This window comes from Chelonia mydas, chromosome 5 (genome assembly GCF_015237465.2).
Source record: "Chelonia mydas isolate rCheMyd1 chromosome 5, rCheMyd1.pri.v2, whole genome shotgun sequence".
Classification (NCBI taxonomy): domain Eukaryota; kingdom Metazoa; phylum Chordata; order Testudines; family Cheloniidae; genus Chelonia; species Chelonia mydas.
This window is the reverse complement of record NC_051245.2, coordinates 28,652,690-28,676,091: the sequence shown is the minus strand read 5'-3', so window position 1 is coordinate 28,676,091 and position 23,402 is coordinate 28,652,690. Positions and strand designations below refer to the sequence as shown.

At 42.1% G+C, this 23,402-nt stretch overlaps 1 protein-coding gene across 1 annotated transcript in view; it reads left to right on the top strand.

Moving 5' to 3' along the window:
* Positions 1-21,092, top strand: part of OXCT1 (3-oxoacid CoA-transferase 1) — a 125,434-nt gene extending 104,342 nt beyond the window's left edge. The window contains exons 15-17 of the mRNA XM_037902729.2: positions 7,215-7,295; positions 9,174-9,275; positions 17,106-21,092. Of these exons, the coding sequence (XP_037758657.1) occupies positions 7,215-7,295; positions 9,174-9,275; positions 17,106-17,147 (225 nt within the window). The 3' untranslated portion in view covers positions 17,148-21,092. The remainder of the gene's footprint in view (positions 1-7,214; positions 7,296-9,173; positions 9,276-17,105) is intronic.
* Positions 21,093-23,402: the final 2,310 nt, after the last annotated feature.

Below are 23,402 nucleotides of genomic sequence, written 5' to 3'. Positions count from 1 at the left end.
GTGGACTAACAACAAATATGTGTATTTGGAAAAATTAAGAAAAACCAAGTACAGTAATCTCACTAACAACTGTGTAACAATAGAGAGACTACAGTATTGGGGAGAACACTGAAGTTACTCTGTCTCACTGCCATGGACAGTAAGAAGGAACTGAGTGGCAGCTGGGGTTGCTCCTCCCTCAGGAACTGGGAGACACAGAGACATGCAAGATGCACGCATGGCCCCAGTGGACACTGCTGGTAAAAAGATTCAGCTCTCCAGTGCATGCACACCAAGAGTGTACAGATACTCAAAGAAGAATCCTCTTAGGGAAGTAGACCAGATAATCTAATTAGTCTCTTCTTTTTTTTCCCTACAACTGTAGCCAATCTTTTGTATCTCTGGGATAGCAGAAACCAAAACAAAGTTATAGTCTCGTCTATGTTTTTATTATACAAACCATTTGTTATGATTTATAACTAGGTCTATAAAAATTAGGAATGCCTTAGGGAATTTGTATAGCAGTAATTAGGAAAGTTAAGTAAATTAAATGTTTTTTTTAAAAAACCTGCCTTCAGGGATTACTTTTCAGCGCCATGTATAAGAGTTCAACGAGACTCCTATTTAAAAATATAGAAGTTTCACGTTTTATCTGAAACAGTGAACAGAAGATGCAAACTTTCAAAAACAGAGCCCTAAGTTGACCAAATAATGTGTGTGCATGCATGTGCAAATACATAACCAAAAGTGCAAAAATTTTGCATGAGCAAAAATCCAATCTGTGTGTGCAAATACCCATTTGCATGTGCACATGCATATTCTTCAGGCACAGCTTTGATACGAATGTGTGCAAATACTGGCCCTGAACACTTATACCTAACCTCCAGAAGTCAGGAAATGCAACTCAGGCTGACATTACATACACAACTCATCCATGCACTGTTTAAAATAGTATAAGCAAGATCTCTTTTTGTAAAATTCTTGGGACTGACTTACATGCTACTTTAGTCAATGGGAGTGCTGAAATCTGAGGAGAATGAAAACGCAAGAATTGTGCTATTATGAATTGTGGGGTTTTATTTATTCATTCTTGGATGCATGCAGTGCTGGTCTTATGGGTCAGCGACACAGGTGACTGCCCAGGGCTCTGTAGTCAGGGGGGCATACCATGGTCAAGAAACTGCAGAAGGGCACTGAGTTCCTAAGTAATGATTACTAGCCATGCCCGCTCACGAGGGAAGGAGAGGGGATAACGGGGGCTGTGGGGTGGGAACCAGACACTCTCACACATCCCCCCTCCGTCCTCCTGGTAGCATGACACCTGCTATGCCACTGCCCTTCCATCTGCTGCTGCTCTGCCTGCTGAGTGGCCACCCGCTGTTCGGGAAGCCCGGGCAGGGAACAGGCCACCTGGGCTCGCTTTACTGACCTGCCCTACCCGGAGAACGAGCTCTTCCTCAGGGAAGGTGTCATAGAGGGTTTCCTGTAGGGGGCAGGCAGCAAGCTCCCCCAAGGTGCCATTTTCCCTAAGGCTGGCCCTTGCACATGTATGTATAATTTGGCCCTTTAGGAACAAGAAATGCCTTATGTGCATTTCTTTTGGAGAGCCTGTTGTGGAAATCCCTGTATTAATTATTCTGTCTCTGCTTTCTATGGGAAGGTACTACAAAAATAAAGTACATTCTTCATTTTTCAGCAAATATGTGGTCTCATAGCCTGATGTTTGTGGGCTACCACTCCAGATTTTTCTTTATCTTCTCTGACAAAAAACGTTAAGACTGACACCAAAAACATTTATTTTCGTTGATTGTTGTCTATAATTATCATCTCCTCTTTGAATGGTTTATTGTACTGTGTAATCGGAATGTATGGTAGATGCGCAGCTCATATAACCTGCTATGTGATTATCTACTTGTCATTTTTGAGTCGGGCAGGAAAAATGGCATTCCCACAAACTAATTTATTCTTAAATTGAGAATTTTGCTCTCCCTGGAGAGCTTACGTTTTAGAAGCTTGTCCCTCTCTTTTGGTTCTCAATACTGCTTTGCTCTTGCTGCTCCAAGAGTGAAGAAACTGCAAATATATAAAGCTAAAACTCAGAAATAGAAAGCTGCTGTTATGCTTTTTAGATGCTCTGTCAAAAACCAAAAACGCACACAACCATCACCAGTAACACCACTTCTGAAGCAAGTAGCATTCCCTTGGGGTAGCTATTTCTGCCAGAGCAGCTTTTCTGTTCAATCCTACTTATTCCTTTACTCTAAAGAGTTTCTCTCTGAGAGCAAACTGTTGTTTCATCTGCATCTAAGAAGTAGTTCAAACTCAACAGAGGTGTGCTCCTTCATCCCCCTCAGAACCCAACATTCCTACATACTGAAACAAATATATGAGTACGCATTAACCATGCTCTTGGAAAAGAGGATTTTGTTACAAACGTGCACTGATAAGAAGTCAATGGTTTAGAGACAGCCAAAGACATCGCTCTGAAAATAAACAACAGTAATAAGATAATTCACAGAAAGTGTTAGGATCTGATGATGGATTAACAGAAATCAAGATGTAAGACATTGACGTGTAGTGAAAGGCTACAGAGGAGAGAGAAATGACATCTAGCTGCAACAAAAAGGACTGATTGACATCAGATCCTTCAAGGCTTCTGAGGTGTCTGTGAATGCCAGTAGTCGGGGGAGTGGGGGGGAAGGGGGAAACAGAAGAAATATTAAGTGTGGGAAAAGCTAGAGGGTGAAAGAACTAGATACCAGCCAAAGTTACTGCAATGTCAAGAGCTGTCAAAGTAACTTCAGCATTGACAGAGAATATTGAATTTGGGCCTTGTCAGTCTTCATAAACACCAAAGTAGTTTTCTTTACACTTACTCGTACCATAACTTCTGTGCTTATCACTCTCTGTGATAAGTGCAAGTTTAGGATGAATAGGACATCACCTCGGTTCCACCACACCACTTATTCTGGGAGATTTGGGAAACCATCATTTTGTAGGTTTCAGAGTAGCAGCCGTGTTAGTCTGTATTCGCAAAAAGAAAAGGAGTACTAGTGGCACCTTAGAGACTAACAAATTTATTTGAGCATAAGCTTTCGTGAGCTACATCGTTTTGTATTGTGGTATGAGTCAGGATGATCCAGTTATTTTTCAGGTGAAGCTATCATTTTTAGTTCTATAGTCTCTTCTAATTCTATTTGAAAGAAGTGGCAAACATTTAATATTGGAGATCAGCCCAAGAGTTCACATCTGGGTCTGAACTTTCCCAAAATTCAAGGAGATTTAGATGTAGTGTGGTGGTTTTGGCTTATCATTACCATGCTAATATCTGTTACAAGCAGAGTCACCAGGTATGTTCTATGGTTGATACATTATTTAGCCCAGTCTTAAAAATTTTTATCTTATAACCAGTTTAAATTTTTTTACATCTTCAGCTACAGTGATGACTCACAAAACCTCCAGGTTGTTATGATATGCTCGTAAATTCTCAGAAAATTTGTTCTGTGCTCAAGAGTAAGTGCTGTACTTTTGAAGACAATATGCTATATTTTTCATACAGACAAAGAGGCTGAATTTCCACAATAAGTGTAAGAGAGAACTCAATGTTAATTATGAAGTTGCAACCAGCACTTCAATTGTTTATTTATACGTCTTCCTTTAAACTTTGAGAAGTGCTTGAATGGTTTTCTGCCCGTGGGCTCTGATTTACAGTATCAGGGCATATATTTTAAAAATTGAGACCATTGTTTTACTGTTTGATTAGGTCAGGGTGGGCAAACTTTTTGGCCCGAGGGCCACATCCGGGTGGGGAAATTGTGTGCAGGGTCATGAATGTAGGGCTGGGGCAGGGGGTTGGGGTGCAGGAGGGAGTGCAGGGCATGAGAGGCGGCTCAGGGCAGGGGGTTGGGGTGCAGAGGGGGGTGTGGAGTGCAGGAGGGGTCTCAGGGCAGGGGGTTGGGGAGGAGGAGGGGTGCAGGGGGTTGGGATGAGGGGTGCAGGAGAGGTTTGGGGTTCAGGCTCTAGCCTGGCACCGCTTACCTTGAGTGGTGGCGCACAGCAGGGCTAAGGCAGGCTTCCTGCCTACCATGGCCCCGCGCCGCTCCCGGAAGTGGCCAGCATGTCTGGGAGTGGCTCCTCGGGGTGGGGTGGGGCAGTCGGCTCCACTGCACACTGCCCTTGCCTGTGGGTACCACCCCCAAAGCTCCCATTGGCTGCTATTCCCCATTCCCAGCCAATGGGACCTGCAGGGGGCAGTGCCTGCAGGCAAGGGCAGCGCACAGAGCCCTTTGCCCCTCCCCCAGGGCTGCAGGGACGTGGTGCTGGCTGCTTCCGGGAGCAGCATGGGTCCAGGGCAGGCAGGGAGCCTGTCTTAGCCCCACTGTGCCACGGGTCTGGCAATCCCGCGGACCAGAATGAAAGCCCGGATGGGCTGGATCTGGCCCGCAGGCCGCAGTTTGCCCTCCCATGGATTAGATAGTAACTGCTGTCAGCAATTCTTTTATCTTTTTTCCAAGTGAGTTTTTTCCTTGTAAAGACGAGGAAGGCAATAGTGCTAGAGAGTGATGTTTTATTTATCCACCAAATAGGCACAGAACATGCAATGTTAGGCAGTTTGGCGAAACATGCACTACCCTTGCCCAGGAGTAATAAAAATCAAGTTAGGCCAAGAACTGAATGGGTATAAGGACTTTTTTTTGCTAAGAACAGTAAAAATATGTATACAGCAGTGTGTAATAGTGCCTTTCTGAAGCTGAAGTTGGATGGTGGCCTCCAGTGCAGACCACTGAACAAAGAGATCATAACTGATCTCAACCACCCTTGGCTGGGGGTCAAACTGACACAGGTGATCAAGAGCTGAAAAGCTCATCCCATTACCCTGTCATCCACTCCTCCATTGTGAACAGTTCTAATTTTGATGCATCGTGGTAGATTAATGATGTTTTCGCTCTCAAATAACAAAATGTGTTTGTCAACAAAACAATTTTTAGCACAGGTTGGACCAGATTTTGGATCCCACCCCCCTCCAAACACATACAAACACACACACTTATGCTCCTCTTTTACACAATCAGCACCTCTTAAACACAGATGGTAACAGATCCCACAGTCTCATTTGAGTTCTCAATCTGGTGTTGCCCTGCAGATATAGGTGGAGATGTGTGGGTTCCAAAAGCCAGCTCAAATAGTAAGCAGCAATAAAATAATCTTCAGCTGAATTGTTCAAGAAGCTGAAATGCATCTGTTCTCAGGGTCACTGAGGCTCTCTTCAAGCTATCACCTCTGCAAGCCTGTACATTTCAGTCTCCACAGGATACCAAGAGGAGATATTACATGACCTTAAAAGTGTACTTGCTGTGTTACTGAAAACTTTTAAAATAGCACAGATCAATCTTGGCTGTTATGAGAACAGAATGCCAGAAGGTCCTTGAGAAAGGTACGACATAAGGTGATCATTTGAAAGTAATGCTGTCTGTTTCAAGTAATTATTTTCATTAAGACTGAGTCAGCGAGCTGTAGCTCACGAAAGCTTATGCTCAAATAAATTGGTTAGTCTCTAAGGTGCCACAAGTACTCCTTTTCTTTTTGCGAATACAGACTAACACGGCTGTTAGTCTGAAATCAGTTTTATCTGAGGTTTCAGAGTAGCAGCCATGTTAGTCTGTATCTGCAAAAAGAACAGGAGTACTTGTGGCACCTTAGAGACTAACAAATTTATTTGAGCATAAGCTTTCATGAGCTACAGCTCACTTCATCGGATAAAGTGGGCTATAGCTCACGAAAGCTTATGCTCAAATAAATTTGTTAGCTTTATCTGAGTAGTTGCCTTGATACCAGATGTGGATCTTGCTTATATAATTAGAATGAAGCAATAGTTCCTCCCAGAAAAAATTTCTTTCACAACCCACAGATTGCTCATTTTGTCAGCATCCAGGAATTGACTTTGCTGAGGTCTGGCTGCTCAAGCTATATTAGACTTAAGGAGAGCTGACAGTGGTAAAACACAGAGAATTCATCAGTGAGTTCAGCTGATTAATTTAGACTTGCAACACTCTAGATCTTCTTTGAAATGTATAAAAGAAAACTGATAATTAGACATAAAATGACAAGACTATATTACCAAAGTGTACGTTTACGGCTATATCTGTAAAATACTTACAACTAGTAATCGAAGGGCAATGATCAGTCCATTTTATGTTCATTCAGAGCAGTTTCTGCCTACATTCATTTAATAGGAAGTCTCATAGTTCAGCTGACACATAGTGTCCCTGAAGGAAATTAAATAGATTCCTTTTGATAATATTTGTAGGCTGATGCTCTGTCTAAGAGAGAAACCATGTGGCTTCCACATAACACTGAATGAACACTTTTGGATGATACAGTTTTGTCCAGCCTGTATCATTTCTCGATTTTGCTGTGTGTAGGCACAGGGAAAGGGGTGTGTGCTAGGTGAGCATGAAGTCTCTGTTGGGTAGAGGGGCTGAACTTAATTATATGAATAGCTATTCCTGGCTGTGGGTATCAGTTATGTGTGCATCAGACTCTCTGTAAGTACTGTGCATAGATAAGCATGTCGGAGAAATATCACGTAAGTGAGCTGGTTCCCTGCCGAGTGTACAAAGGAATGGGTATGGAAGGTTCCCTACAGTTTCCGTGAGCTCCCAAGTAAGTAACCACTATTTGGGCTTTCACCTTAATAATAAAGAGCTAGATTGTGCTTTTAGGCACAGCCCCAAGCAAGACAAGCTCTATGAATTGCACCACCCCTGGAGGCATGGTTTTCCAGAGAGATTTCTTTGAAGTACAGTTCCCTCCCTGCCTTCCCCTTGTTCCAGCAGCCAATTTTGACAGCCCCAGATCAGCTCAGCTGCTGCATTAATTGGCTAAGGATCCACCCATTCCCCACCCAGCTCCAGGAGGAGGGAAGCGGTAAGTAGAAATACACTGGGCATAGGGTCTGTGTAGCCCACACAAGGATGTAAAGAAGTTCTTATTCCCTTTTACTCCTCCGCATGAGTCTGTAATCCAAGACACGATCTAGCACAAAGTGTTTGGGATCAGATATAATCTGCCATCGGAAAGGACTCCAGCGTTAGAGGAGTGTTTGTGTTTCATGCATGCAGAGTGCTTATGCCTGTGATGCTTTAAGTGTATTATTTTCTTGTCCTTATCTGAATTCTGAACAAGAAATATTGGTTCTTGAAAGATAACGTTTGTCTGTCTATTGTTAAATGCAGGGCAACGTCCACAAAATTATGGAAAAATGTAATTTGCCACTAACTGGGAAACAATGTGTAAATCGTATCATTACGGAGAAGGTAAAGTACATTTCTTTAGTCCTTTTCCAGTCTTTTTCATTCTAGAAAGTGCCACCAAATCATATTTAAATTTAATTTAGTGCAAGCATGAATGATATGCAGCATCACTTAACAATGAAAATGGTAGATCCCCTTGGAGGTGGATTCAGGAGTTTGGGTGGGTCTCAGTTTTCCTTTGAAAAATGCGATCCTTTAGCACCCAAACATACTTGGCCACATTTTCAAACACATTCAAATGCCTGTGATAGAATTATGAAGAGTGTCTGCTATCAGCCTTTCATGGGACTACTTGTGAAGTAATTCACTACTCAGTGTGAGGAAGGGAGGCAGAACTGAGCCCCAAACAGTCCGTTTGCTGCACAGAGTAGTTCAGTGGACCTTTTCAATAGAGGTTGAGAAAATTAAGTTATTGCTGCCACCACCTTTATTTTATTATAAGTGCTTACATTTGGAGGGCTAAGGGTAGTCTCTGCGGGAGCCCTCTTATCATACTAAGTAGTGTGCTTCAAAGGCAGTCATGTTAGATGCCATTTTCCCCCAGGAGTATATTATTTGTTATCTTAAATAAATCTTTCTCCACAAGGTAGAAGAAAACAAATGAAAGGTGAAACTTATTTAAAGTCGGACTCTAGGAACAGGCTATATACAAATATATAGTTGAAAAGGAAAGTTGAACAAAGATTGGGGAAAAAACAAGTACCTACAGGCATTTTTATAAGAACCAGCCCTGGGCAGATCTTTCTTTGTACATATATGCACCTATCATATATTCCTATAAGAAATGGCTCTTATGTATACACCAGAATATCACTTAAATTCAACTGGAAACTCTAACCATCTCCAAACCAACATCCTAAAGTAGGTGTTTTTTACCTCCCGTTTCTGTCTTCAGATTTAGGGATGTAAATCCCTGTGTAATTTCGTAAATCAAATTTGTAGTCTGATATACCCCAGGGAAGGATAATTAAGTGTTCAATCTGAGCTTCAGTCCACTCCTGTGTCAAATCTGTGACTTCCCTTTGATTCCAGGTTAAACCTTCACCTTTTTCACTGACTTTCTCTGGGAAAATGTCTCGACATATTATGAGTTTTATTGGCTACTAGCATGCAACCAGTATAACTCTCTCTGGCTGGCACCCATTAAATCCCACATTACCTGTATTTTGCATTTGTGGAAATATAGAAACAGCCTTTATTATGTATGTATTTATTATTAAATGTGCTGTGAGCTGTGGAAGTGCAAAGCAGTAACCAGAGTGCCAGAAAAAGCTTCAGAAGGTGCTGTCCTTGCTCACTTACACAGGCTTTGCCACTTTATCCCAGGTGTTCTGTAAAAAACAACACCACCTCTGCTTCATTGGCAGCTCTGGACTCCCAAAATAATCAAATTGGACAAAACTGGATGGTGCAATTGACAGTGGAGAAAATCACCCATGGACCCTTCAAACAATCAGATGTATTTCACTTCTGACCCTAACCTAAAAAACAAAGAGAGCAAGCAGTCCCCTCTTCCACCACCAGTTGTCACCTCTCAGGCAAGCATAAAATCCAACCAGAATTGCCCAGTAAGGTGTAGATCCCATCCTTACCAATTTGTCTAAAATGGCTGAATTCATCCAAAGAATAACAGATACATACTTTTACAATATTAACTCCCCTGTTTGTTTTTATTCTTTCAAGTACTAATGAATATTACACTGATATTTACTGGACAGTTATACGTAAGAAAATTGACACATGTAAATAACAGCATAATTTGTTACCCTTCTAATGGAAATGTACGTATTTCAGCTCACCGTTTTTTATTATATGAATAGTCATTTCCTTATTATCCCTTCTTATACTAAAAATGACTCATATTTTATTTGAATCTGACAGGCTGTGTTTGATGTGGACAAGAAAAAGGGACTGACCCTGATTGAAATCTGGGAAGGACTGTCAGTAGATGAAATCAAGAAAAGCACTGGCTGTGACTTTACAGTAAGTCATTGTATGAACAAGTGTAGTCATCGTGTTCCAGACCTAGCCATCTTAACAGATAAGAAAAGCACATAAGCCTTTTATTTGTAATTCAGTAGCTTTCACCTTTCAAAGTGTGTGTGTGTGACTGTGTCAGGGTCGCAGGTGATACTGAAGTTTAGATCACATGGATGCTTGCCATGAGAGCAGGGAAGGAAGTTGTAGGTTGACTAAGGTGAGAGCGAGTGAGGGTGTTAGGCCTGGGATTGGGGACTGGATGGGTGCAGTAGAAGAACTGGAGAGGAGGACTGGATTGGCAAGGACAGTTGGGGAGTGAAACTGAGCAAATGCATTGAAGGGGATAGGTCAGCTTCACTAGGATGGTGGGTGAATATTAGAGCCTGTTCAATGATATAAAAATTAGCTCACCCAGACCCCTTTTGTGTACAGATTTTTCTTACTACATTTTCCAATACACAGTTTAAAATTGCCCCATATGTGTGAAATGTTCTCTCTGTACTAATCTATAAGGCTACTACTTTCTCATCCTTCAAATCCCTTCTCAAGAGTCTCAGTTCTTTAGTGATGCATACATGAAATGGGCCAGTTAAAGATGGAAAGGCTTGAGGGGCAGTGGGGTATAACTAATGATGTATATTTAACAAAACAGATGCCGTATGTGGTACATATAACAATTGTACATATTTTGAATGTATTCTTGTGACAAGGTAATCTGTCTGCTTATTAGTAGTAGGGCCTACAGGTCCTTCCACCCCTGCACTATGCCGTGGCCCCTTTAAGGTTTGGTACTCAAGGATCAAGAAAAATGGCAAAGGCAGATATGGGAAGACAGAAAGCGGTCCAGGGAACAGTCTGTGTCTGGGGACAACCTGTGCTGCTCTTCCTTAAGGGACAAGACCAAGAACTTTGGTAGAGAGAGTGGGGCAGGGCTCCCTTCTCTCCCAACCAACCCTCACCAGCTCTGGGAAAGAGGGCTGTATATATGCTGCCTCTTCTCTCAGAGCCTAGAGACACCAGCAGTGGAAGGTTAATACTTGCTGACCTCTCCCAGTCCAGGGGGAAAAGGGTTTACTGGCGGAGAAGCTGACTGAAAGCCACAGTTGGCCTGACGTAAAGATCACAGCGCAACAAGGGCCTCCTGTGCCAAGGAGGGAGAAGTTTGACAGAAAGCCACCCCATCCCCTACTCCAAAGAGGAAGGCTAGGAAGACCCCTGAACATAAGGGTAGAATCTATAGACCAGAAAGGCCAGGACTATTAAAAAAAAAAAAAAAAAAAAAAAAAAAAGTCCCCAAGACAGAGGGCAGGTAAGGCCTCCTGAATGTAAAGGGGCGCTCTTTGAGGGAAGTTGTATAAGCTAAATAAATTATATCAGTGGTTCTCAAACTTTTGTACTGGTGACCCCTTTCACATACCAAACCTCTGAGTGTGATCCCCCCCCTTATAAATTAAAAACACTTTTTTATATATTTAACATCATTATAAATGGTAGAGGCAAAGCAAGGTTAATGGGTGGAGGCTGACAGCTCGCAACTCCCTCATGTAATAACCTCGCGATCCCCTGAGGTGTCCCGACCCCCAGTTTGAGAACCCCTGAATTAGATCCCAGGGGAAGGGAAATATTATTTAAAGACTGTGGAGGCAAGTGATTGATTTCTGAACCCCACTAAAGGAAGCTGAGGAAAGTGTACCTACAGGACATTGCTGTGCCACAAGGGGGTGCTCTGAGGTAGCACCCTGCCACTATCCTTCCACATCCAGAATGTGGTGCTTGTCCTCTTATCTGGTAAAACCTTTTGAGGCAGAGACAGTGAGGACAGGTGCTGTCCTTCAGGCAAGGGCGGTACCTAGTACACTATGCATTCTGAACTACCAAAATACAAAATAATAAAGAAAAAATTACTCCAGTTCTACAATGGGATACACTAATGTGGACAACAACCTCTTGTGGAGTCCTTGCTGGGTGGGGCTGAGAATTGTAAGATCACAGGCCAGATATTTTGACTTCATAAGCTTCCGTATCTGCATCTGTAGGAATACATTTTGCTAAACAGTGCCAAAATATTGTGTGTTAGTTTTATTGTTCTGCATTTTTTTTAAATAAATGAGAGGCAGGTACGAGGCAGGTCACTTCTGAAAATAGATTCAGCTAATTGGGAGGAATTCTATTTTTAATGTTGAAATGACCTGCAAATGGCAGAGTATAACACATTGCTATAAAAACAGCTTGACTGCATAATTCATTGTCTACATAACACCTTACTGAAGTCACTCTATTAACCTTGTGTTTTAAAATTTCTCTTTTGAAACAACCCTCCGTATTCAGCAGTCCTTTACACAAAAGAACTGGTTTTGATCATCCTTCCAGTAATGATTTAAGGAAAGGGGTTGATTTTTTGCATACTTTGATAATGTCAGGATTTATTTTTCTCCAGTCACAGAGCCTCTCATGCAATCAGTAAAGTCAATGCTAAAGCATACGAAAATTGACCTTGTAGATTCATCTTTTTTTGCATGCAGTACCCACCCTCTTTAATCTTGGAAGTTTAAAAAGGAGGTTAAGCCACAACATATTTAATGTATTTTTATGGGCCATTTGTGATGAGCATTTAAAGAGCTAATGGCTGAAGCTACTGTAGTAGCACATGTGGCAGTCATTCATAATGACAGCTGATAGTCGTTGGGCCGGGGAAGAGAGTGAGACTGACTGTATAGCCTGGTCGTTACGGTACTCATTTAGGTAGACCCGAGTTTAAGACCCACTCCAATGACTATGATACATAAACACTGCAAAAAAACCCACCACAAAACATGGCAGTGAGACTCGGAGCCTGGGTCAACTGACTTGCGCTCACAGGGATCATGCTATGGGGCTAAAAATAGCAATGTAGATGTTCCCACACAGGCTAGAGTCCAGGCTCTGAGGCCCTCCTCCTTTGTTGGGGTGCTCCAGCCCAGGTAGGAACGTCAATATTGCTATTTTTAGCCCCATAGTTTGAGCCCAAGTCAATTGACCTGGGCTGAGAAACTCACTGCCATGGTTGTTTTGTTGTTGTTCTTTTCCAGTGTTGATACCCCCTATTTAATAGTTTATACAAACTGGAATAGCTTCAAGAGGAGAGACTGAGAGAGAGTCAGAATATCCCATAGCCCAGTGGCTTGGGACATTGTCTTCAATTTGGGAGACCCTTCTTATCAGGTAGAGGAGGCACGTGAACCTTGGGTCTCCCCTATCCTAGGTGAGTGCCCTAACCACTGCCTAAAGGTTATAAGAGAGGGGTCTTGCCCCCTCCTCCCCGTCCAGTGTTTTGTAAACTTAGTCCACTTTTGTCAAAATGTCCAATATTGAAACAAAATATTGGGTTGGGTCAAAATGAAGCATTTCATTTCAATGCTGCTGAAACATTTTGGGTTTTTGGGTTCAGTCGAAACTATTTGGAGAACTTTACACAAATTTGTGAATAGTTTCTGGTTGACTGAAACTGCATTTTTCAGCGAATCGTTTATTCATCAAAAACATTTCACCCAGCTCAAGCCCTGAACTCTGTGGTAGAATAATACCTGAAGAGCTGCGTTGTGAATGCTTTTCCTCATACACCAAAATGCTGACCCTATCTACCTTAGAAGATACCACTTGCTGTACTTAAATTATTATTTCTGTTCAGTGAGTTAAGTTTTGCTGCTGTTTACACCAGAACAATAACAATGACTTTAATGACATTGTGCCGATAGGAATGAAAAGCAGAATTCTCTCATCTTATACGGTACTTTTTCCTGTGAAGAAGTACAATTTTGTATAGAACTAAAGAAAATAGATTATAGAGTTGAACATTTCTGTTGATAGTATTTTTCAATGGCTTCAGAAAACATTAGCTAAAATAACTGTCTTTTGGTTTTGTTACAATTTCATGTTTAATGCATGACTGCACAATTTGTACTAATTTTATACTGAGCCATACACGATGCTGTCCATAATGCAGATGCTTTTGGATCCATACTGCTTCTTGTAAGAAAAATACACAAGGAAAGCCATTTAGAAATATTATGGTTTCTTTGAGAGATATTTGGCTGTACATTGTTATTTTCACAGCCGGGTTACTTGCTTAAAAAAGCCTCTCCTAGAGGACATCCACAGCAGTTACATGCCAAGGGACAAGTGATTTAGAGTCACCAATCTTTGTTAGGAATCTGGTATTGTATCAAAAATAAACAATTCACCCTGGATTTCACTAGGCTGTGAAGACGAAGTATTGGCTTATCTTGTACACTTAAATCACATCTGCTACCGCCTGGCTTGTAGATCAGCTTGGCAGAGTAATCTCTTTTGGCTTGTACCAGTTTATAGTTTTGATGAGACCATGAGAGAATAGAATAAGAAAACATTCTTTTGTAGATGTATTTCATTATAAAAATTGATAAGGCAAGTCTGTCTACATAAAGATTCAGCTTCTTGTTTTTTCCTGTGAAAGCTCAATTCTAGGTCAGGGATACAAAAAGACATTAAAAGCTAACATGGAGCTCAAAACTGTGGCTTTCAGACCAAGAAAAACAACCCATGTTTGACTATCAAGCAGCTGTTGGTTTGGTTAAAAAAAAATTGAACTGTCTAAGGTCAAGCCAATGAATGAAAAATAATATGAAGTATGGGATATCATCAATTTCTCTGTGGTTTTATTTCATAGAGATGTCTTTCCTTTTTATAAAAACAATGGATTGTTTATATGATGGAGAGTGTTTTAAATGCATAGCCTGTTTCCTGTCCTTGTCACCCCTCTCCCACCGTGGAACTTGCATTGAGCAACAGAGTTTTGTACAAAGAGGCTAGAATATGCTCTTTAACTAATGCCTTTATCTGCAAGTAAAAATAATTTCCAGATAACATGATATAGTGATTTTTTAGGCATATAATGAATGGCTGCCCAACCATACAATCAACTCACATCAAACCTTGGACATGGGAAGGGGAAAGTTTTCGCAGAGGACACAAGGCCCTCAGCCAAAATACCCTGGGATTTTTGATGTTCAAGCAGAGCAGACCTCTGAGAAACACCACAGATTGAAAGACACACTCTGTAACCTAGGTTTCAGAGTAGCAGCCGTGTTAGTCTGTATTTGCAATAAGAAAAGGAGTACTTGTGGCACCTTAGAGACTAACAAATTTATTTGAGCATAAGCTTTCATGAAAGCTGATGTGCAAATAAATTTGTTAGTCTCTAAAGTGCCACAAGTACTCCTTTTCTTTCTGTAACCTAGGTATTTATGTGCCTCAAAGGGATATAGAGCTGAGTGGATCCCGTTGGGATTTAGACCCGTGGGGAGTCTATGCATTGTAAACTTGATGATTACCTGATTTTAAACCACAAGCCATCCTTGGGCTGCTCAAGCATTTTTCTGCTTATTTAATTTTATTTATTCATAGCAAACAGTTATATTTAGGCCTGATTCTGAAAAGTGCTGAGGATGTGCAACCCATTGACTTTTAGTGGATCGGACCCTTGGAGGGAGCGGATGCTGGGCACACAAGGGACAGCTGTAGTGTCAGATGTGCAAATACAAATGAGAGAAACATGAGATTTAATGTAATGTGCTCATTCAAATGTAAAACACTCCAAGCAGGGCTGGCTCTAAGATTTTTGCTGCCCCAAGCAAAAAATTTTTTGGCCGCCCCCACTTTTTTTTCGTGCCCTGCCCCCGGCTCCACGCCAACTCCGCCCCTTCCTAATCCCTTCCCCAAATCCCCGGCCTCACCTCCTCCCCAGGCGTGCCGCATTTCCCCCCCATTGCTTCCTGTGGCTCCCCCCGCCCCGCAACCCCCCGCCCTAGCTCACCTCTGCTCCGTCTGCTCCTGGAACACGCCGCCGCTCCGCTTCTCCCCCCTCCCTGTCAGGCGAGGGAGAGGCAGCGCGTTCAAGGGAGCAGGTGGAGCGGAGGTGAGCAAGGGTGGGGGGGAGCGCAGGAAGTAATGGGAGGTAGAGGAACCACTCCCCGCCCCAGCTCACCTCTGCTCCACCACTGCCGCCTCCCCCGAGTGTGCCACCGCTCGGCTTCTCCTCCCTCCCAGGCTTGCCGCGCGAAAAGGGGCGGGGGGAGAAGCAGCGCAGCGGCGGCGCGCTCAGGGGAGCAGGCGGAGCGGAGGCGACCCGGGGCTGGCGGGGGCACATTTCTAGAGTCAGCATGGCCGGCCCTGGAACGCCGCCCCTAGCAATGTGCCACCCCAAGCACCTGCTTGTTTTGCTGGTGCCTAGAGCCAGCCCTGACTCCAAGCCACACTGGTACTGAAAACCATGACAACAGATAACCAATATCTACTCACTGTAATTGAATTTTGTCACTGTTGTCAGAAAATACAGAGCTAGAGTCTGCCATTCTCACACACCTCCAATAGTTCCTTACTCCTCAAGTATTTTGATTTATTTCAGTGGAACCACTCATGGAATGAAGTACTGCTCAAGGCTGGCAGAATTGCCCCATGCTAAATACAGTGCATTTGCATTTTAAGATGTGAAAATGTAAGCCTCCTGGAACCAGTCCCAAGGTGTCCATACACTGAGAGAGTTTCTCCCACTGCTCAATGCACATGCTTGCTGCAATTTATTATCCCAGTTTACACGGAGCTTTGAAAAATCAATGTACAGTGTCTCATTCCACCAAGATGTCTCATTAACATTCAGCACAAAAAATACTCTGTGTGAACCAAGCCTGGTTTCTCAGCTGCTACTTCCACAAGAGACTGGATGATTTATTGTGGTTCAAGGAAGAATAATTCAAGAAATTAAACTGCGCATTGTCTGTAGGAAATAAAGACCTGCACCTCTAAAAGCAACAGGCCACTAATGGTTGCAAAGACATAATGTGTGAGCATGTTCAGCACTGTGAAATGGGTGGGATAAGGAGGCAGAAGAAATGCAGTGGGTGAGATTTCACGGAGACCGATTAATCATCTAGACCTGAGGTACTGGAGGTATTCTCTTTCATCCGAGGCAGCTGATGTCATCCAGGTTGCCTTTGCTCTTCATGAGGCTGGGAGTAGAAGGCGATCCCTTCCTGAGACTATCCAGCAGTGTCCCTCTATCTCTATACTCAGGGCTTAGTTATAACCATACTAATTTGGATCAGTCATTTGTGCACCGTTTCAGCTCTCCACCCCCAGCAAATTTCCTCACCCCCCTTCCCATCACACACATGGGTTCTTTTTTTCATCACCTCTCCCTTTTGGGTTATTTTTCTGTTTGTTTTGCTAGGATGGCTGCTCTGTCTCAGTCTATATTACTAATTAGTTTTAATTTTTGTACAGTACCATATATGCTGGGAATGAATACTTAGAAAACAATCAAATAAAAATATCCTTGTGATGGAATAAGTTGGGAGATGGAGGCTAAGAAAATGTAAATAACCTTGCACTGTATTAATGCTAGCTGAAAATACTCTGTCTTTCCTGACTACATCCCATTCAAACAGTCTGCACAGCCATGGATACCATTTTTCTTAAATCCAATCTTTGAATTGTTCTACATGGGCCCGTCAAGACAGGACACTTCTGTTTTGTCAGGTGTTTGAGGCGGCTTGATGGACAAGCTGAGCTGTTTTCGGATAATGGGGTTTATTAGCTAAGGATTTCTTGGCAGTCTTGTGTTAATATTGTAATGGCAGTGCAATAAGCATTGGAAGATCTCAACTGTGTTTATATATAAAAAGCCAGTTGGTAATGGGACTTCTGCTGCTGCAGTGTTTCATAGTTGGAAATCAGGGGACAGGGACATGCTTACAATAACCTAATTTGCACTGTTGTGTGTGTTTGCCAACTTATTTTTTTCTCTCTCCTTTTTTCTAGGTTGCACCAAATCTCATACCAATGAGGCAAATTTCAACCTGAAAAGCAAGCTGGTCTGGACTTGCCAGAGTTCTTGTTTCCAAATGGGAGCTCAGTGAAGGGAAATCAGTGTCTGTTTTGCAATTATACTTTTTTTAAAGGGCTTTTAAAGTAGTTTCCTAGTAGTTAGATTCAGGCAGTGATAGCTGTTTCTCACATGACATTACAGTCCAGTGTTAATAAAAAGGTGAATTTAATACCTAACTTTTTGATAACCTCATACTACAACCATGATTGTTAATAAGCATTGACTCAAGGAAATGCCTTGTAGAAGTCGTCTTATTGCTGAGGACTACATTTTTTAAAAAGTACAGACCTACTGTGCAAACAGACAATGTACATGCCAACTTCCAACTGCCTGTGCATTTTCTGAAGTTTTACAAACAAGTTAACCACTGGAAGTGGAAATACTGCAAATGTCATAGTAATTCTAATATATGGTGAGGCGCTTCTTGATTTTCTTCCGGGGGATGATTGCTGAGCTTGTAGCAAACATGTAGAGCTGCAGATGTACATCTGACACATGGGCTTCCACTTTTTTGTGAAAATTTGGGTCCTCAACCTGTTACCAATAAGTCAGTGGCAAAACTCCCATTGAAATCAATGGGAGCAATTGGGCCCTTAACCTTGAATGTATGATCATTTTCCGTGGTATCTATGTACTGGTGTTAATGAAGAGAAGGTACACCTTCTAGAATATGACTCTGGTCTCTTCTGTTTGAATGATGAAACCCACAAATGTGTAACCCAGAAAGGGGCCACTTTGGGAGGGAAACACAAAAGGTCTCTTCCCTCAAACAGGCAAGTTGATGGCCTTGCAAAGGGATATGGGCCTGGGTCACAGAGAGGAAAAGTGGGTGGACAGGGATAATGCTGGGTTGTAAGGAGAAGGGTGGAGTGACTGTGGAAGAGTCAGGGAAAGGAGCTCCTTTCAGAACTGACATTTTATCAACTATTCAAATTCGGATTGAGGAAAGGTTTAAAGTGATAGGCTCCCTGTTTATCAGCTCTTTCCCCAGCTCTTGTCGATCCAGGGAGCAAGTAGTGTTTCAGGACTCGCATCCACAGAAGCCACAGTCAAGATGAAATGCAGTTTCCTTTCTCTAGGTTTCCTACCCTCCCCCCTCCCCACTTGATAAGTCTTTTCCCTTTCCCACTCTGAGTTACAAAGAGAACTGTTGTTTTTTCTATATAGTATAGAACACAGGTCTGACAACACAGGTCCTTCCCTCGCAGGCCAGTACAACATAACTCCATTACATGGGACCCTAATTCAAAAAGTCCACGTTAACCAAAGTCTAGTACTAGCTCTAGATGCAGTGGCTTCTTTCCCAATTCTTCTAAATATTTTGGAAGTTTCCAAAATGCTTTGGTTAAGTGAGGTCCTGTCATACATGTGACATCAACAGTAAGAATCAGCTATGTGCCAGGAAGCCATGCAAAAGAAAATGGTACATAATATAAGCAACCCAGGCAGAGAGAGAGAGGAAAAACTGAACTTGAGACAGATTAGGAAGTCTTCCACTTCATAAAATGTTGTGGGAGGAGCAGGGGAATGTTCTGAACAGAGCACTGGGGGCCAGAAATAGTCCTCCTGTGTCCTAGCTCCTCAGTGTCCTTGGGGTTCTCTCCTTCATTTCCCTCACTTTAGCGGGGAATCATACTCCTTCACAGGGTTCTTGTAAAAGTAGGCCTGATCTACACACACATTTTGTACAGGTGTAACTAATTTGATTAGGGGTGTGAATGTCTATTGCTATAGTGGTACAGCCCCTACTGCAGATGCAGTTATACCTGTATAAATGTGCATTATACCAAAACAGCATCTCCTCCTTTCCCTAAGGGAATAAGCTATACTAGCATAAGCACCTCTACACCAGTATAACTGTGTGCGGACTGGGGGGTTGTACTCCTTTAACTATACAGGCATATAACTTGGGGGTGTAGCCAGGCCTACAAGTGAATATCTGAAGAAGAAAGCTGTTGCGTAAGTGGTAGTGTTAAGGTCACGTTTAATACAAAGAGAGTTTTGTCTGATATTTAATTTGTTTGAAAGATTTGAAGCTGGCAAAAGCACTCCAGAATAAGCTGCAAGCAACAATCCTGCACTGGCCCTAGTTTCCAACCAGCTCTAAAAACAGGAGGTTTCCTACATTATAAGCTCTGGGAAAAGATGTCAATTAACAGTTTGACCATTTCCACCCATTTGGAGTAAAACCCAAAAAGTCAGATTTAAGAAGTTATTTCCAGGGGTTTTGTATAGCTAGATTTCTATGGGATTGCTCAGTAATGGCTCTGCTATAATGGAAGCTAATGCACTGTGGGTTCGCATAAAACAATCCCGGGTTGATGATCAAGTGGCTAAGTAGCCTGAGCTAATCCACAAAGACCCTTCACGGATAGTGTTTGCTGTTGAGAGAGTATAGTGTCCTGGTGATGTAGACAGTAAAAAGTGCATATCATTATCTCTATTACTGAGGATCAGTTAAGAGCCACTTTTGATGGAATGGATGGGGTCATAAATAGGTTCCTGCTAGCAATTACTCTTGGATTTACTAAAGAACACTCCGTGTGTATATTGTTTTTCAAAGGGAAATACGTAAAACATATTATCTAAGGAGGGGATTTACCACTCCTTTAATACTTTTAATTTGTCTATAAAGAAAACTATGTTTAAATAAAGGAAGGGAAATCTTTTAGAAAATCTAGAGAATTGAATGTTATCTAATGGGATTAACCATATTAAATTAAGCTCAGTAGCAATTAATTTGGTGGAGACTGTCTAAAAGTTTTCCTCGGAGTATATTTACCACAACTGTGGTATCTGATAGGTGCGAGAGGGCAGCAGCAAATATATATTACTTCTCCCCCTAGAATCCTTCATTCAGATGTGCTTATACCATTAGACTTGATGTTCGAAAGAGCAGAATGGTCTAATAGTATTTAGAAGTTCAGTATCTCAAAACCCTAAGCAAAGGACTGGGGGCCAAGAACTCTTGAGTTCTAATCTTCACTTTTCTGATTGTTCACTTGTGGCCTTTGAAAAGTCTCAAACACATGCTCTGCTTCAGTTTCCCTAATTGAAAAGAGAGATTTACCTTGTGAGGATTAATTAGCTAAAATCTGTACAGCAAGTAATATTTTTCCTTTAGGGAAAATTCAACACTTGATCAAGAGTAAAAAAGAGCATTTGGGGACTGCCACGTGTGATGAATGTTTTGGACCTGATTCACCTCATGCTTGTATGAGTGTCACTCAGGAGAATTGAAGTCAATAGAATTACACGAGTGGAGATAAGAGTTGAATCAGGACTTATCAACATACAATTATAGTGTAAATATCTATCTTCCATGCTATCTGTATTTGCCTCAGTAACTTGATACTCTGGGAGGGTATTTATATTCTTAGATAAATGTCAAGTGACCCCCACAAGCCAACTGTATTAATTTTGTGGTCATGTTTTGGCAAGACTTTGTATTATGATGAGTGCAAATGTATAAATTTGATTTTCATAGCGGCCAAAGCCATTCTTGTTAGTCAGCCAGACAGCTTTCCTTTTGAAGAGCACAAGGAAGTCTGGTTCATAGCTGAAATGTACAAACTAGGTAATAGTTGTGATGACAGGTTCTTCTTTCTCTCCTCCATGGCAACATGAAGGTCAGGAAGCATGAGGAAGGTCCAATTGGATATCAATTAGATCATTACCTGGACGGCAGCACTTCACAAGACAGAGATAATATAATGCCCTTGAGTTGAAGAAGGTGGTGATTCTGTCATATCACTGTGACTTATTTCTCTTTCTAATTGTTTAAACCAATACATGATTTTGTCCCTTGGAGAAGCAAAAAGTGAAAAGGTGATATAAATGGCTATTGTACTGTAAGCTATATGTCCAAGTCCTTTACGTGTACTTGCAAAACAATCAATAAAAATTAAAAGATTTAAAAAGGGCTGATCATGTAGATTGCTAGTGCTCTTTATAATGAAGCATCCTAAGAATATTCCGTTAGAAACGTACGAGAATCAGCAGACTTTGTGTTGGCATATTGAATGTGCTATAATAATGACAGTGCACCTTATTACACAAAATGTATGTGATATTAGCTGGAGATGGAGGAACTTGATAAACAGGAGGAATGCAAAATCGGAGAACAACAACTGAGCCCAGCTAACTGGTCATAGTGCTTTGCATGGTATTTCCTCTTGCACTGCATGTTTGGCCAGTCTGAGTGACAGCTCATAAAAGCATCCACAGTAAATGCATTTTTCAAGTGACTTGCAGTTCACACTGCTCAAACGTGAGTATAAGGAAAAGGAGATGCCAAGGAGGGACGAGATCATGAGCCCACCTGCACGTAGCAACATATCGAGTTACTTTGTGTGACCTGGACACCTTGTGGAATGATTTGTCCCTCTAGAATAAAGATTATTGCACAAAAGGTGGGAGACAGTCTTTTTATATTTAGCAATACAAGGACTGAAGCTCCGGTATTAATGTGCATCTGTAGCCTGAAAGTGTTTTAAGGCATCATTCCTGCCTTAATGATAAGGCAGAATAAGATAAATTCTAGTGTCTGCCTGATGAATGATCAATCATGGTGATTGCTGAAATGATGGAAATGCTGCCTGTATATGATAGACTTCTAAACATCATTCATGGGCATGTATGTCAGCGTGTCCTTTTACCTCATATCACAATCACCACAACAAAAAAGCTGGATGAAAAGCAAGAAGAAAAATGCTCAGACTTTGCACAGAAGAGATGTTTGCTCAGAAATAAGAGTCCTCAACAATTTCTGTGCATGGCCATGCTCCAGCATTCCCTCTTCCTGTGCATGAATTGAGCTAAAGGTTAGGTATCAGAAATATGCAAGTAGGCTACAGTCTTGGACCCTGAAAATCTACCTGTCCTACAGGGTAAATTTCATTGAGTGTGGCAGGGAAGGTGCAGTTGTGTGCACACAGGCACAGCCCGGGGACAAAGGGTTAAATGGCTTTAAACCACCTTTAATCCTCCTGGCTATTCCTGGCACCTCTGCATCCCCCAGCATATCTTACACAGCTCCTGAAGGTAAGCACCATATGGCTTCTATGGACAGCAGCACCTCTTCGAACTTCCTCAGTACTATAAGCTCCAGTCCAGGCCCTCCCATCTTTGCCACGCTTCTCTAGCCCAAGGCCTCACCTCCCAGCATGCCTCGTACCTTGGGACTTGTGATTGGTCCTGTGCAAGGCAGCTATGGTCGTCTGATGCAGTGCCTCTACTAGGGGAATTTTCAATCAGCCGGCTAGTCCCCTAGCCTGCAGCAGCATACAAGGGCTGGGCTTGTGGGGGAGGATTCCTTCCTGAATACCAGTGGTTCAACTGGAATTCTGAGGTTTTAGGGCTTAATGATTGTTTTTGCCACATAGGAGTTTACCATCTCAGATGGATTCACATTCTTTGTTAATGCAGTAGAAAAATGTGATCCTATAAGCTTTGGTATCAGTTCTCAAGTGCCCTAAGTAGGTCAAACTTTCAAAAGGCCCTCCAACACACACAACCATTGGTGCATAAATTTTTTGTGCATTATGAGCATTGCAAAATACAAATGGTAGAAGACCACTTCTGCATGCGAGTAATAGAATTTAAATGCACAAAACTCAATCTCTGTGCTTGTGAAGCTAACACCTGAGCATGGAAGCAGGAGTGCTCAGCAAATGTGCACTGAAATGCTTGTATATGCAAAGTGGCATGTGCTCAAATGGGGCGGGGGGGTGTCTCATTTTGACAATTTGGCTGAATGTCTCTTTCTATTGAAGATGGGAGATGAGGTGTCGGAGCTGGTGAAAAAGTATTCAGTGAAAAATTAGTGTGAGATTTGGTAGGCTAAATTCTGCCCCTTGGATGCATGTACACAGCTCTAAAAATGGAGATCATGCCATACATCTTAGAAAATTTGGCTCTATTAGTAGTAGAATGATTCTAGGCTGATAGAAACATGGAGGAAAAAAACATAATCCATATATAAGGAAACAAAAGCCACCTTAAGAAGCACAAAGCATCGGATCAAGAGGAGTGTGACAGATATGGCAATTTCATAGACTCATAGAATATTAGGGTTGGAAGAGACCTCAGGAGGTCATCTAGTCCAACCCCTGCTCAAAGCAGGACCAACAACAACTAAATCATCCCAGCCAAGGCTTTGTCAAGCCTGACCTTAAAAACCTCTAAGGATGGAGATTCCACCACCTCCCTAGGTAACCCATTCCAGTGTT